Source organism: Ciconia boyciana, chromosome 4, assembly GCF_034638445.1.
Source record: "Ciconia boyciana chromosome 4, ASM3463844v1, whole genome shotgun sequence".
Taxonomy (NCBI): domain Eukaryota; kingdom Metazoa; phylum Chordata; class Aves; order Ciconiiformes; family Ciconiidae; genus Ciconia; species Ciconia boyciana.
The window spans coordinates 22268088-22283728 of NC_132937.1; the positions used below are offsets into that span (position 1 = coordinate 22268088).

The 15641-nt window shown below is 47.8% G+C and overlaps 1 protein-coding gene across 1 annotated transcript in view; it reads left to right on the top strand.

Annotated features, from left to right (window-relative positions):
- The first annotated feature begins 7984 nt into the window (after window positions 1-7984).
- The window catches only part of UBE2R2 (ubiquitin conjugating enzyme E2 R2), a 60116-nt gene continuing 52459 nt past the window's right edge, over window positions 7985-15641 (top strand). Inside the window, exon 1 of the mRNA XM_072859233.1 lies at window positions 7985-8298. Coding sequence (XP_072715334.1) covers window positions 8122-8298 — 177 coding nt within the window. The 5' untranslated portion in view covers window positions 7985-8121. The remainder of the gene's footprint in view (window positions 8299-15641) is intronic.

The window sequence follows — 15641 nt, forward strand, 5'->3', positions numbered from 1 at the left end:
GGACTGAGGTATCTAGTGTAAATAAAAGAAGTAACCCCAGATTCCTCTGTTGCTGGTTCCGCCAGGGCTGAGAAACCAGCCTGCAAAGCCCCAGGTGGCGTTTCCCCTTGGCCCACGGGCAGCATGTGCTGTTGCGGTGGGAATGCTGCGCTGCCAACACCGGTATGGCCTTGGCTGGAGATTTGCATCCAGCAACAGCACTCCAGGAAGAAAATGGAGGAAATAATCCTGGCCCCTCTCTCTATCTTCCATATCCCCACAGTGGTCTGGACAATAAGAAACAGGATGAGATTCGGGTGGAGGGCACACCTAACAGCTCTCTAACAGGGAGGTGAGCTGAGCCCAGAGACACGTTGACCTAGGAGCAAGCAAATCTCCACTTTGGGCAGTTTGAAGGACAAATATTAAAGAACTGGTTGGGCAAATATGTCTTGGGCTTCTTAGGACAAGCTGATACTGCCTTGGGGCAGGAGGGTGATGAGGCGGACCTCCAGATGTCCTGCTCTGCTTCAGGACAGCCCAAGGAATAGCTGTCGGTGGTTTGAGTTACAAGGTGCTCTGGGGGCAGCTGTAAGCAGTTTGTAGGAGAGGTGAGCAGAGCTCCTACCCCCTGCCTGATCTTCTCCATCACAGGAGTATTCATCTGACGTGCCAGGGAGGAGAGGCAATGTTAAAATCCAGCCTAGAGTCCCCAGGATCCCTGCTGATGCCTCGCCAGAGCAGAGGAGCAGGGAGGAGGCAGCAAGAGAGAAGATGGTGGTGTCTTTTAGCCCAGGCGAGTCTGGTTTCCTAGAGGAAGGAGCAGATGTCTCATCCTTTGAGCCACTCAGGAAAGAAATAGGATAAAGCACTGAAGAATATCGTGTGAGATGATCCAGCCCCAAGAACAGAGTAGCGTAGGTGGGACCTGCCCCATCTTCCCACCTCTTGTCCCCTCTCTCTGCTAGCTAATGGGGCAGTAACCCTCTAATGTGACACTGAAATGGTGTTTGCATTTTCAAAGCTTCTGCTGTTGCTAAGCAGAGGAGTTAACTCTCAGTTTGTCATCCTTCATGAACACGGCTCGCAGGAAGGAGGAAAGAGAAGAGGAAGAAAAATATTAAAAATAGATGATGAGAACAAAGCAGAAAGGACTGGAAGAGAAGTTTTCATCTCAGATTTACATAAGGCACCAGTGGCATCTTGAGGTTCAGTTTACAGTGCAAAGTTCTGCTGCCGGGGGCTGGATTAATGGCATGTGTAGCCTCCTCCTCTCCTGGTGAGACTTTTCATTCCTGGAGCCACATATTCCTACACCAGACCCTATTTCTTGTTCTCTGAGCCCAAAGAATGAACCGATTCCCTCAGCTGAAACAAAAAAATGGAGATGAAGAGGGAAAAATACAGTTTGTGGCAGAGCACACCCCACAGAGACCCCTTCTTGAAGGCAGGCAGTGACTATCCATGGGAGAGCAGCTAAAGGAGGAGGAGGAGAAGGCTTCATCCTTTCATTGCAATATATCGGAGCTGATTTGGGGGGGAGAAATGCCATATGATAAATCAAAAAGTTATGTCAGCTGCAGGGCAGCCTGGGCTAGGGGAAGGGAACATGAGGCAGAGCAGCTGAGCCTCCCTGGGAGCATGGGCAGAAATGCAGGCAGGAGGCTCGGAGGGGGCTGCCCAGGCTTCAAAGTGCTCTGTTGCTTCAACGGCTTCTATTTTCTGTGAGCAGTGGATGTTTTTGTAGGAGAGGGGGGAAAAAAGTTGGGGGAAAAAGACCAATACTCTCTCTAAAAGCAGGCCTGATGGAAAAATTTCAGCCTGCCCTACAGGGCTCAATACAATACACCAGGGCTTTCTTTACCTTCTGCCTTGTGTGATTACCTCTTTCGTTAACATTTGAGACAGGCAGCAGGTGGAGATAAGTCCTGAATAGCTTCAAACTTTGCTTCTCCCACCTCTCCCACCGTTAGGCTGGTTCAGACAAAGCCTGTGGTGGAGGCTGGCTGCAAGGAAAGGTGTTTCGATTACCATAGAAATAGGGGCAGCGCAATCCCAAAAGGGCTCGGCTCCTGCCCATTGAATCAACCCAACCATTTTCCTCTGAGCCAGAGCAAAGCCGTGTTTCACTGGTGAGCTGGGATGCCATGTTAATGGAGCAGAGCAGGAAGGTCCTTGCTGGCTGTCATCGATGAGGAAGGTCACAGCGTGGCCCTCCAGGTTGGATGCATTATTAGACTCGTTAGCAATGAAAATGAGGCACAGAATCACAGAATCACAGAATCGTATAGGTTGGAAAAGACCTTTAAGATCATCGAGTCCAAACATAAACCTAACACTACCAAGACCACCACTACACCATGTCCCTAAGCACCTCATCCAAACGTCTTTTAAATACCTCCAGGGATGGCGACACAACCACTTCCCTGGGCAGCCTGTTCCAATGCTTGATAACCCTTTCAGTGAAGTAAAATTTCCTAATATCCAGTCTAAACCTCCCCTGGTGCAACTTGAGGCCATTTCCTCTTGTCCTATCACTTGTTACCTGGGAGAAGAGACCGACCCCCACCTCTCGACAACCTCCTTTCAGGTAGTTGTAGAGAGCGATAAGGTCTCCCCTCAGCCTCCTTTTCTCCAGGCTAAACAACCCCAGTTCCCTCAGCCGATCCTCATAAGACTTGTGCTCTAGACCCTTCACCAGCTTCGTTGCCCTTCTCTGGACACGCTCCAGCACCTCAATGTCTCTCTTGTAGTGAGGGGCCCAAAACTAAACACAGTATTCGAGGTGCGGCCTCACCAGTGCTGAGTACAGGTGGACGATCACTTCCCTAGTCCTGCTGGCCACACTGTCTGATACAAGCCAGGATGCCATTGGCTTTCTTGGCCACCTGGGCACACTGCTGGCTCATATTCAGGCGGCTGTCAACCAGCACCCCCAGGTCCTTTTCTGCCTGGCAGCTTTCCAGCCACTCTTTCCCAAGCCTGTAGTGTTGCATGGGGTTGTTGTGGCCCAAGTGCAGGACCCAGCACTTAGCCTTGTTGAACCTCATACAATTGACCTCGGCCCATCGATCCAGCCTGTCCAGGTCCCTCTATGGAGCCTTCCTACCCTCAAGCAGATCAACACTCCTGCACAACTTGGTGTCATCTGCAAACTTACTGAGGGTGCACTCAATCCCTTCATCCAGATCATTGATAAAGATATTAAACAGAACTGGCCCCAACACAGAGCCCTGGGGAACACCGCTTGTGACCGGCCGCAAATTGGAGTAAACTCCATTCACCACCACTCTTTGGGCCCGACCATCCAGCCAGTTCTTTACCCAGCGAAGAGTACACCCATCCAAGCCATGAGCAGCCAGTTTCTCCAGGAGAATGCTGTGGGAAACAGTCTCAAAGGCTTTACTGAAGTCTAGATAGACAACATCCACAGCCTTTCCCTCATCCACTAGGCGGGTCACCTTGTCGTAGAAGGAGATCAGGTTGGTCAAGCAGGACCTGCCTTTCATGAACCCATGCTGGCTGGGCTTGATCCCTTGGTTATCCTCTCATGCCACGTGATGGCACTCAGGATGATCTGCTCCATCAGCTTCCCCGGTACCGAGGTCAGGCTGACAGGCCTGTAGTTCCCCGGGTCCTCCTTCCGGCCCTTCTTGAAGATGGGTGTCACATTAGCTAATCTCCAGTCAGCAGGGACCTCCCCAGTTAGCCAGGACTGCTGGTAAATGATGGAAAGGGGCTTGGTGAGCACTTCTGCCAGTTCCTTCAGTACTCTCGGGTGGATCTCATCAGGCTCCATAGACTTGTGAGTGTCTAAGTGGTGTAGCAGGTCACTAACCATTTCCCCCTGGATTATGGGGGCTCCATTCTGGTCCCCGTCCCTATCTTCCAACTCCGGGGGCTGGGTACCCAGAGAAAAATTGGCCCTACTATTAAAGACTGAGGCAAAGAAGGCATTAAGTACCTCAGCCTTTTCCTCATCCTTGGTCACTGTGTTCCCTCCTCCATCTACTAGGGGCTGGAGATTCTCCTTAGCTCTCCTTTTGCTGCTAATGTATTTGAAGAAGTATGTTTTGTTGTCTTTTACAGCAGTAGCCAGATTGAGCTCTAGCTCAGCTTTGGCCCTTCTAATTTTCTCCCTGCACAGCCTCACTACACCTTTGTAGTCCTCCTGAGTTGCCTGCCCCTTCTTCCAAAGGTCATAGACTCTCCTCTTTTTCCTGAGTTCGAGCCAGAGCTCTCTAGTCAGCCAGGCATGTGGAGGGGCAGCTGGAAGTGGGCGCTGGGGCTGGGGCTGGGGCATTTGGGAATGATGGTGGCCATGACATTAAACCTGGGCATTTGGGAGGTGGGGATGGAGGTGTGAAGGGGGCTGACAGGGTTTGCAGAGCAGGGAGCAGTAATGAAGCATGAGCAGCTGGGACTGGGCTCTTGGGATTGGGAAGGACTGGGATGAAGCCAAAGACTCATTGCTGACCCCCATCGCAGGGCCGGGTGGGACGTGGCAGGCACAGGTGAAGTGCTTTCTCTCTCTCAGAGGAAGCACTGCTGAGAACATCATGTCTGGAACTCTCCCAGATGTGGCCCAGGTGTTGAGGTACTGAGAAGGGTGGCCAAACCCAATGGTGATGGAAGTACCTACCACCCAGGAAGCCTGGCACCAAAGTCAGAGCTTGGCTCCTGCCCACGTGTCCTGCCAGTCAACTTGATCCCACATTGACAAAACAGTATGTCTGTCAACCCAATACATAAATAAGAAGAACGTGGGTCTGAGCTCCCACCATAAAACACACTCAGCATGGTACAGCCCAGCCGCTGAGGAGCTCCTCCAACAGCGTTTTGGTCATGCAAGTGTTTGTGATCCAGCCCTCCAGCCCCCAGGCTGAGGATGTGAGAGCAGAATTAAGCAGCTTTCTGTAAATCTGCGCTCACTCCAGGGTGGTGAGGAGCGAGCGACAGCAGCTGACCTGTGCCTGCGTGTACAGGAACATGCGCTTTGTCACAGCATAGCCGGACAAACCGGGGATGGACAAGGTATGTTCCTTCAGATTACCCCCATGGCAGTGAATGAGAGCTCATCCCAGCTCACGAGAAAACCCGTGCCAGTCTCCACAGGGACAGTTTCCAGGGTGAGGTGGGATTTTGCAAGGGCCTGTGCCGCTGACATGTCAAGCTGGAGTATTTAAAATCATAGAATCACTTAGGTTGGAAAAGACCTTTAAGATCATCGAGTCCAACCGAGTACAGCCTGGAGGCAGTCACAAGCCCTGGACCGGGTACCAGTGCTAGTTCTGGAGCATCTTTGGAGGAGGTGATGGGAGCCTCCCTGGGGAGAGCCCAAGAGGCAGGAGGAGGGCAAGCGGAGCAGTCGCAGGGAAGGATGCCATGCTCGCCACCAGGCCAACAGCAAATTTGTCCTGGTAACAGCCGGTGCTTGGGGAAAACCATCTGCCTCCTGCTCTCCTCCCTGGGTGAGGGTCTGGAGAAGGAGTGGTGGCTGCCAAGTGCCAGGCAGAGACTTCAAGGTTGTGGCTGCCCCAGCCACACAACTGGTGGGACCAATGCAGGGAGCTGCTTCCCATGCCTTTGGGAAAGTCCATGGCTCTGTGTCGTGGTTTAACCCCAGCTGGCAGCTAAGCCCCACACAGCCGCTCGCTCACTCCCCCCCCCGGTGGGATGGCGGAGAGAATCGGAAGAGTAAAAGTGAGAAAACTCGTGGGTTGAGATAAAGACAGGTTAATAGGTAAAGCAAAAGGGAAGCAAAGCAAAGCAAAGCAAGGAATTAATTCACTCCTTCCTATTGGCAGGCAAGTGTTCAGCCATCTCCAGGAAAGGAGGGCTCCATCACACATAATGGTTACTTGGGAAGACAAACGCCATCACTGCGAGCATCCCCCCCTTCCTTCTTCTTCCCCAGCTTTCTATGCTGAGCATGACGCCATATGGTATGGAATAGCCCTTTGGTCAGTTGGGGTCAGCTGTCCCGGCTGTGTCCCCTCCCAACTCCTTGTGCACCCCCAGCCTACTCACTGGTGGGGTGGGGTGAGGAGCAGAAAAGGCCTTGACTCTGTGTAAGCACTGCTCAGCAATAATGAAAACATGCCTGTGTTATCAACACTGTTTCCAGCACAGATCCAAAACATAGCCCCATACTAGCTACTATGAAGAAAATTAACTCTATCCCAGCCCAAACCAGCACACTCTGGAAAAGGCAGGAGATCGGTCTAATGGTAACCCATGCCCACGGGGCTGTCCTCAGGATGGGAAAGCAGTGCGTGGTGATGGAGGCAAGGGAGAGGGTCAAAGCTACATAAGGATGTAGGGATGATCGGACACACCATCCAATCTGTCTGTCCCAGGAGCAGGAGCCTCTGCAAGGTGGACTAAGCCCTGCCACGTGCAGAAGGATGAAAGAAATGCCAAGCAGAAATGGGTTAAGATATCTCAAACATGAGGTGTCCAATGAATCCCATTCCTTTCTACATGGTAACTGTGGTATTCTTGTTGTTTAAATAAATGTCCTGCCTCTCTGAACGTCGCTGAGTTGTTGGATGCAGTAACATCCCACAGCAGTGAGTCCCACAGTCTGATGAAAGAAGTATTCCCTGCTATCGGTTCCTACTTTCTGGACAGTCCCTGTTGACTCTCCCCTTGTTCTTGCTGTCTTTGATCGCTTTGTTCATTTAATTAATCTCTAAAGTAAACACTCCTCAATCCCTCTCTATACAGCAGCATCTCAGGGTCTTTTACCATTTCATCCCTGGACTCCATGTAATCCAACGCCACAGATTTACATTAAGGCATTACACAATTTTCACTTTTATTCATCCCCAATTTTTATTTGACTGCAAGTCCACAGACAGCAGAGATTTCCTTCAAATAACTCTGACATTTTGGGGGAGACATTACAATTAATTTAGAACTCATCACAGCCTATTAGTTATTTAAATTATTCCTATTAGAACCACATTAATTCTTTAATTCAAGGAATACGCATCAGCTTTTCTCTGTCAGGGCTGTTATACCCTTATTATTTCTCCTCTCCTGGCTGAGATAAGATGTCCAACTTGCAAGTACATCCATGCTGGGTATTGCTGAAGTAGCTGGCTGGTCCTGTGGGCTGTCTGATGGGCAGGTGCGTGCATTCATGTATCCAGAAGTGAAACCCAAATTTGCAGCATCTGGGGTTGTGCTATGCCGTTTGTCCTCCTCCTGGATAATTGCTTTGTTATTTTTCTTTATTTATTTTTATAACGAGTAATATTTATGTTATTCGTTAAAGACTTGCTAAGGAATAGGTGCTTGCTCACGTTCACAGGTTGATGTACCTTGGACATTTTTGTTCAAGGTACGTCAAACATTTTTCTCCCTTAACCAGGTCGGGGAATGGGAGGAAGGACTGAAACTCATTTGCTGCCTGTAGCAACACATACATCCATGGAGCCACGTGAAAATAACACCCGTGGCAGAGGGGGTAACTGCCTGTTCCTCTCCTACTGCTTCTTGGGGGTTGCTGCAGGATTTTTAGGGGACCCTGGGTCATGCAAGGTCGCTCCTCAGAAACCATCCTTTGTACAAAACCAGCTCTTTTTTGACCGTGGGTATCTGTCAGCGCAGCAGCGTGGGCCGGCCGTGCCCCGCCGTACCCACCCGTGACTGCCGCGCAGCGCAGCACAGCCCCCTCCACCCCACTCCCACGCGCAGCCCAGCACATGGCATGTCCTCCGCCCCGCGGCCCCCCCGCCAGACGCCGCGGGGCCAGGCCTTGCCGGAGGGCAGATGCGGGCCTGGCCCGTGGGGGCCGATACGGCCCTGAAACTCACCCACCCACACACCCCACAAGCGCTGCAGCGGGGAGCGCTGCCGCTTTAAGCGCGCCGGTAGGGGCGGGGCTTGCCGTGCGGTGGGGCGGGGCTTGCCGTGCGGCGGGGCGTGGCGCGGCGCGCTGAGGTCAGCGGCGAGCGGGCGCCGTCACAAAAGGAAGTGGCGGCGGCGGCGGTAGTGGCGGCCGTCAGCGTGGGGAGGGGCGGGGCCCGGGCCCGCGGGTCAGCGCGGTCGGTGGCGGTGGCGGTGGCGGTGGCAGTGGCAGTGGCAGTGGCAGTAGTAGTAGGTGCGGGGTGGCGGCGGGGGCCGCGCCGCGCCATGGCCCAGCAGCAGATGAGCAGCTCGCAGAAGGCGCTGATGCTGGAGCTGAAGTCGCTGCAGGAGGAGCCGGTGGAGGGCTTCCGCATCACCCTGGTCGACGAGTCCGACCTCTACAACTGGGAGGTGGCGATCTTCGGGCCCCCCAACACCCTCTACGAGGGCGGGTACTTCAAGGTAGGGCCTTCTCCCCGCCCCGCCGAGGGACCGGGCCTCCCGCCGCCGCGGTGGTCCCAGAGAGCTGCCGCTGGGGCCTGCACGCTTCCCCAGCCCCCCCCCCCCCCGCCTGCCGGCCCTCTTTGTCGGGCTCGGAGGGGCCCCGGTGGGGCGGCGGGCCCGCGGCCGCTGTCAGCTCCTCCGCCCCCCGCGGGAGGGGGTCGGGGCCTGCGGGAGCAGGGAGGGCAGGAGGCTCGGCGCCCGTAGGTGGTGCCCTGCCAGCTGCCCTTCTCCTCCTGCTGCCCGGCGGCACGGGGACGGTCTGCAGGGCAGGCTGGCTGGGGCCTGCGGGACCTCTCCTCCCCTCTCTCTCGGGATGCGCTCTGGGGCGAGAGGGCCGTGCCATAGTCGTCTCTACTCTTGTTGTTTCCCTATTTTGACCCCGAAGAAAGGCATGTACCTTATGGCAGGTTGCAAATTCTTCCTTTCCACCCCAAGTTGTCCACTTGGCTCTGGTCTGTGCATATTTATTTCAAAGTAAGGGGCTTCCCAACCATCCCTCGACCGCCTCACTCGTCGTGCAGGAGCATCCCGTGTAGGATGACTAACGCAAGATAAAGGCTGTGTTTTCCTCAGAACTTCATGGCCTTCAGGACTGTTTTTCATGATTATTTTTTTCCCCCTATTTCCTTTTTCTTCCTCCCCAAACTTTTAGAGGGTAGCATTCAAAGGGCTACAGCAGCACTTAATTGGTGAAGGTAGATAAATGCTTTCAATTCCTCTCTCAACCTTCCTGTTAATCCAAAAAAACTTTTGTGGTTGTTATTTCCTCTCTTGTAAATACAGTAAACAAGAAATCTGACACTGCTGTACCAGAAAGGAACTGAAGGGAGCAGACTTAAATTCTCAGAACAAGAGGAGGAGGAATTGCACATTTTGCTTAAAAGAAACAATTAAAAAACCTTGGTGTCTGCAGAAGATATGTTGCATTGGGCATACCCCTCTGCACTTGATGTTCACTTGGTCTCTGGCAAAATAGTGTCCCCTTCAGCTTGTTTCTCCCAGGAATTATCATTTTAGTAGCGGCTCCTGTGTCTCCCACTTCATAGCCTTTGGCTTCTGTCAAACTGAAAAAAATTTTTGGATGATCTCTTTGCTTGGCTAACGTGCATTGTTGGTGCCTCTTGGCCTCTCTGGGTCAAGGTTTAAGAGCTTTGTTCCACAAAACCAAAGTAACCTGTAGCTTGGGGAATAATAGATTTGAGTCACGTTCAGTTTGGCCTCATTGTTTTGAAGGAAGGGAAGGCTTTGGCACAAGGCTTAGCCTTTTGTAATGAGTTGGCCAGCTTACTCATGTAGGTGTGATAGGTATATTCTTAGACTCACCTCCATTATTACTTATTCAGGAAGTCACTCTAGTCTTGGGTTGGTAACTGGGTCATTTTTACATCGGAATGGTTTGGCGACCTCTTCCTCAACTTACATTACTCATCCATTTTTTCAAAGAAATCACAATGGGCCAGAATATTTTTGCTTGGTTGGGGAGCTCTCTGGACTGTATGTTTGTATTTGTTCCTGGAAAGAAGCTCAAGCAGCCTGTGAAATAATCCAGGGATGTGCATTAACAAGTGTAGATTTAGGCAAGGTTGCTAGCTGCCTTACCTTAGTATTATGAATGTGGCATCTTTTTTGGCATTTGATGTCCTTGAACTGTTGTGCTTTTCTTCTAAATTCTTCTGAATGATCCTGTGATACTTATTTTGAGAGTGGGAGACTAGGGTTTCATGATGCCTTCACCCCTCCACAACAGAGGGATTCCCAAGCTGCATGGCTGAAGTCTGTTATATGTAATTTCTGTCTCATTTTTCCTCCATGAGGACCTGTGCATGGTGTTTTTTTGTTTTGGTAGTGTTTGATTTTTTTTTTTTTGTTATGCATCCTAAATTCTCAGCCACTGGAAAAAGTGGTCTTAGACCCTCCTTCTGTCCCTAGGGAGAAGGAGTCCTGTTGTCCTGAGAAGGGATGTTCTTGGTTTTCTTTGTATTAGGCCTTCAGGCAAACCTTTAGATGTGCTAGCCTTGGCTTACTGAATTGTTTAGAGATAAGATTAATACTCTAAACTTTATTTGGTGGGGTGCCTTCTGCGTTATATTCATAGTATATGCAAGGTGAGCACTAGTTCAGATCAGAATCTGACTTATTTTTCAGGTTTCTTGGCTTGATGAAATCTAGCTTCATCTTGTTTTGTATTTTTAGTTTCCTAAGATTAGGTAAGCAGGATTAGAAATACCCAATTACAGGATGTAACTTTTAAACTTTGTGGCAATGAGAGTTTTGGAATTTTCTTCCACTTGAGGTGTGGTTTGTGGGTAGGAACTGGTGGGAAAGTACAAAGGCTTCTAGTTAAGCTCAAGTATAAATATTTTGAGGAAAACCTGTGTTTAATGTGACCTTAATAAAGAAAGTGTTAGTGATGGTTGATTGGGAATACAAATGCTTGATTTGTGCTCATGGAGCTCTTGGAGTTGGTGACATCAGCTTTTGACACTTTTTTTTTATTCTTGGAGAAATATGACCTTTCTCTCTGGGCTGTTGAACTAGCTGAATAAACTGAAATGAGTAAAGTGCTCTCTTTGCACCTCCTTGACAGGAGCTACTGCTGTTAAAAGCTGGTTCAACATTTCAACAGACTCTGGTTTCAGTTGCTAATTCTGTAACTCTAGCATTTGATAAATTGAAGCAGAAAACATGTTGCCCTGAATGTTTGTTTAAATGGTAGATTATCAATACCTTAGTGCTGGCTATAATAGTCAGGGACTTTTTAAAAATTCAAGCACAACATCTAAGCATATTTTATCAGCTAATATAGTATGCTCAGATCTGCTGCAGTGCTTCATAGTTTAGGACCTCCCAGCTAGGTGGGAAGGGCAGCAGCCTTCAGAAGCAACCACTTTGCGAAGAGCAGCTTGTATCAGAGAGGGATAGGAGCAGTCCTGAACTGTGAGCCCCTGCTATATGATCAGCTGAAGGTGCACATCTGCAGTGGAGGTTATATCAACTTTTGCCTTATTTAGTGACTTTACGTCGCTATGCAGTATGACCGGGAATAATGTTTTGGGCAACCCTTTGCTTCAGTTCCCGATTACCACCAAGGCTGAAGAGGAAGGAGTTGAGAGGTAAAGAGTTGAGAGGTAACCGTTGCATGGAATAGCTCATTCCTTGCTGGCAAGGCAAAAGTAGCTCAGGGTCAGTGATAAGTCTTCCAAAGAGGTCCAATGATAAGAGCAAATGTCTGTCCCTCAGCTGCTGTCAGCAAGAAATTGCCAGTTTGACTGACGTTTCTGACAGAATCAGTTGTGTTGGTCTACAGGTATTTGACTGCAGTAGGTGAACTTGATTTTTGGTCCCTGGCTCATTCAGAGTTTGTTTAAGGGTAAAAGGTGGGTAGACCTTGTGTGTTGATTTGTTCACAGCTGATTTTTTTTGAGTGACAAAGGGAAGATTTTTCTCAGAATGAAATGCTTCACATCCAGGTCATAGATAGTGCCAGTTGCTTCTTTCTTAGGTCAGCTGGGAAGGACATGGTGTGATAAGACCGGTCTTTAGATCAGACTCCAGTGGGCTATGTGGTAGTCCTGAATTGCTCTGGAAATGATGGGAATGTGTTTTTCTGGTTTTGCAGGCAGTGCCTGAGCAGTAGAGAACCAGACTGTGCTGTAATCTGCAGAACTACATGTGAACAGTTCATCGATGCTACCTTTATGCTGTAGGCATCTTCTGTTCGGCTGAGAGGGTTCTTTGCTGCATGGCAGGAGAACTTCTTCACCTTTACTTTTGGCAGCTGATACTTAAATGGAGACCACCACAACAAAGGTTATTAAGCTGTAATCTGGTGATGATAGGTGCTAGTTGGGATAGATTTCAGTGGCTGAGGGTTGTGTATGGTGAAACTTTCACTATCTCAGTTGACTGTTGATTGGTCTCTGTCTGCCTTGAAATCCAGTGTCTTTGATGCTTGGACCTTCAGGGCCTGGAGGTTGATAAACTTCTCTCCAATGCTTTAAGTGATGTTTTCGGGATACTTGCAGAACTATTAAAGTGTTTCCTGATGGCTTACTCAAAGCTCTGTGTGTTTGGTGCAATTGCACCTTAGTGTCACAGCTTTTGATTGCTTTTAAAAAAGGAAATTCTTCTCATTTTTATAGTTGAATGGTATTCTTGTGCTGGGAGCCAACCTTTTAGGGAAGGTGCAAGTGAGAAATTATACAAATAGAAGCTTCATTATTAAACACATAGTGCTTCCCAGAAGCATGGTTTGACCAAGTACGCTGTGTCAAGGAGCATGTTTAATGTAGAGCAAGAGTCAATATTAAAAGCTCCTTCAGAGGTGATTTAGGCTGGGTAGATGAAAATGAATACACCTAACATGAAAGGAAGCAAGAAAAATTAACTGAATTGTTAGAGTTGCTATTTGATAAGTTCTTAAGGCAATTTATTTCATAAGGTATTTTTGCTACTTGAAGGAGCAAGTCTCGACACATAAATTGGAGGGGGGAAAAAAACCCAAGCGTTATGATTAGTTTTTGCAAGTAATTTGGGGGCTAAATACTTGTCAAGGCATTGTTTTACTTGCTTTTTGTAACTCATTAATCGTGTGCTGTTTAGAGTTCTGTGTTGTTGGATGTCAGCTTCTTCCAAGTGATTTGTTTTGATTTCAAAGCAATTTGCAATATGTAGGAATAACTTTTTTCAGAGCAGGAAATAGTTATGGAACTTATGGATAACTGATGGCAAGAATGAGCACCATGTTTAAAAGTTTGATATTGTAGGCTACTTCCCAGAAAGCTTAAAATTAAGCAAATAGAAGTCTCTTAAGCACTTAGAATTATGTAACTGGTAGAACATTTAACTCCCCCAAAATATTCCTTGGTGCCAAGGAAAAAAATGTGTGGTACTCAGCACAAAAGCTGCCTTCTGCAGGCCTCTGCGTTGCAAGGTGCTACAGAACTTCTCTCTGTGTACTTCTGTTTTTGTTGCTTTTAGGTATCATTGATGCTAATAAGCAGAGGCTTGATGCAGCAAAGGGATACAGAACTGTGTGTGAATAGAGTCTGGAGTTGCTTGCTCTGGGTCTGAAGAGCTCCTGTTCAGAGCAGGCTATTTCCAAAGTGAAAGAGCTGCTAGGCTGTATGCAGGCAGGGAGGCAAGAAACTTCTTCTGATGTTGGTTCACTGATCATAAGCATGGTTATGATCTCTAGCTCTCAGGCCTGGGGAATACCTGATTGACCCTCACTTTGCTGTTGCATATAGTTTTTTGGCTGGCTACCTCTGTGGGCCCCACAGAACCCCCCAGATAACTCACCCAGCCAGTAGCCTGTTTTGGACAGCAGTCTATCCTCAGGAGGAAATGGGCAAGGTAATGATGGTATCAAGCTTCCAGACCTTTCCCGAGGGCTCCTCTGATCCAGGTAAGGTTATTGTGTATGCCAAGAAGCACAGATAGTGATTTCCAGTTCTGATACTACCTGAAAAGATAAGATCATGTGCAATTAGGTCCTCTTGTATGGCAAGAGGAGAGCTGTAGCACAGCCCACCTCTGCCATTAGAATAAAAATGGAAAGCTTTCCATTTTTATTCTATTGAGCACTGTCGGTTTGCATAATTTTTCCATTGTTTCCATGAGTTTGCACAGAATGATCCTTGGATAAGGTAAAATACAACATGATTTTTTTCTTGGGTAACAATGCAAAGAACTGTGCCTCTTGAAATTTCTTGCCCTTGTGTTTGAGAGATAGTAACTAAAAGCATGTAGATAGCTTTAGATCTGGTTCATATTATAGGAATTAGTGGAAGTTTTTTACTCTATAATGTTAGAAGGGTGGTGGTGTTAATTTTTTGTGTAAAGCCTTAAGATCTCCAGTATTGCAGTGATGTTATGCCAGTGTGAGTGTGGGATCACATCTAACTTCTCAGAAGTTCGAACATGTTTTTACCTTGCTGTTTCTGAAGTCACGCTTACACTGCCTGCTATTTTAAATAGTGATATATTCACACTGGGTATCTTCTCTTTAATAGCACTTTAGGTCTACTGCATGATGCTCATTTTGCATCTAGAGGGTAGGAAATGCCAGAAAAAAGTTTGTAGAACCATAACTCTGATCTTTGACATGCAGTTTGGCTGTGTAGTTTATGGCCATCATCAGGTGTTCATAGTAATGAATAGTATGGAATAAACAGTGGAGATTTTATGTTGAACTTAAGTGTAACTGAGTTAAAGTTGGAAACGTAGCAGAGTTGTGGATGGACTAGAGGTTGGACTAGAGGTTATGTGACTCATAATATAGCAGGTCCTCTTATCATTTGGGCTGTGCATGATCAGATGTGTGCATACACATATGCACATACACAAAATTAGCTTGCTATTTCCAGAGTGCTACTTCACTGTTAAAATCTTAGTGTTTTATCCAGCATTATGAGTTAGAGGAATTGCAGTTAATCTTCCTAAGCTTTTGTGGTAGTGACTTCCTGAGAATGTCTCATCTCACCAGGCTAGTTTAATAGTAATAACTTTGGCATTGTGTACCCTCCCCTGAAGCACTGGTAGCCAAGATGAGCCAAACTGATTGCCTGTCTCCATGTTTTCTGAAATATTTAAAATGCATAAATATTGGCCCAAAGTGGCCTACTAATAGGAGAAAAATAATAAAGCTTCTGAATTGGGGTACATGTAGGGTATTTTGGAATCTTACTTGACTTGAAGAAATATGACCATAAGACTTCTTGGATGTTTGTCTTCTTTAATGGAGGCTATCACCTGGAGAACAAGGGGAATGTAAAGGGGCTGTCTTAAGTGGGTGACATTTTCAGGTATCATAGTATTTGTGATTAACAAAGAGAAAGCTGCCTGGCAGGCAGGCTCTGTCTTGCTCCTTAAGGTTTTAGTACTAAAAGCATGACACAATGTGTTCCCATTGGTCTGTTTTGTTGTCTTAAAATTATACAAGTAATTTAGAAATTCAGGTAAAGGGCTTTTGCTTGGGAGATGAAACTTAAGTTGATAGCAGTAGAGACGTGTTTGCAATAGCTATGTGACTCTTCCCCAAGTTAAGATATGTTTTAAATACTTTAACTAGGATACATATGTTTTAATGTTCATTGTAGAAAAATATTTGGAGGGGTTAAGATGCAAAACTTTGCCAGAGTATTGGAACAGTGTAAGGACTAGTGTTTAGCCAGTTGTGCCACTTAGGTCAATTCTTGAGACACTTGTCCATTATACAAAAATTCTTGTTTTTAAATTAATCCATAGACATCTCTGCAGCTAGAAACCTTTTGCTATCAGACCTAGGCAAAGGCTGAAAT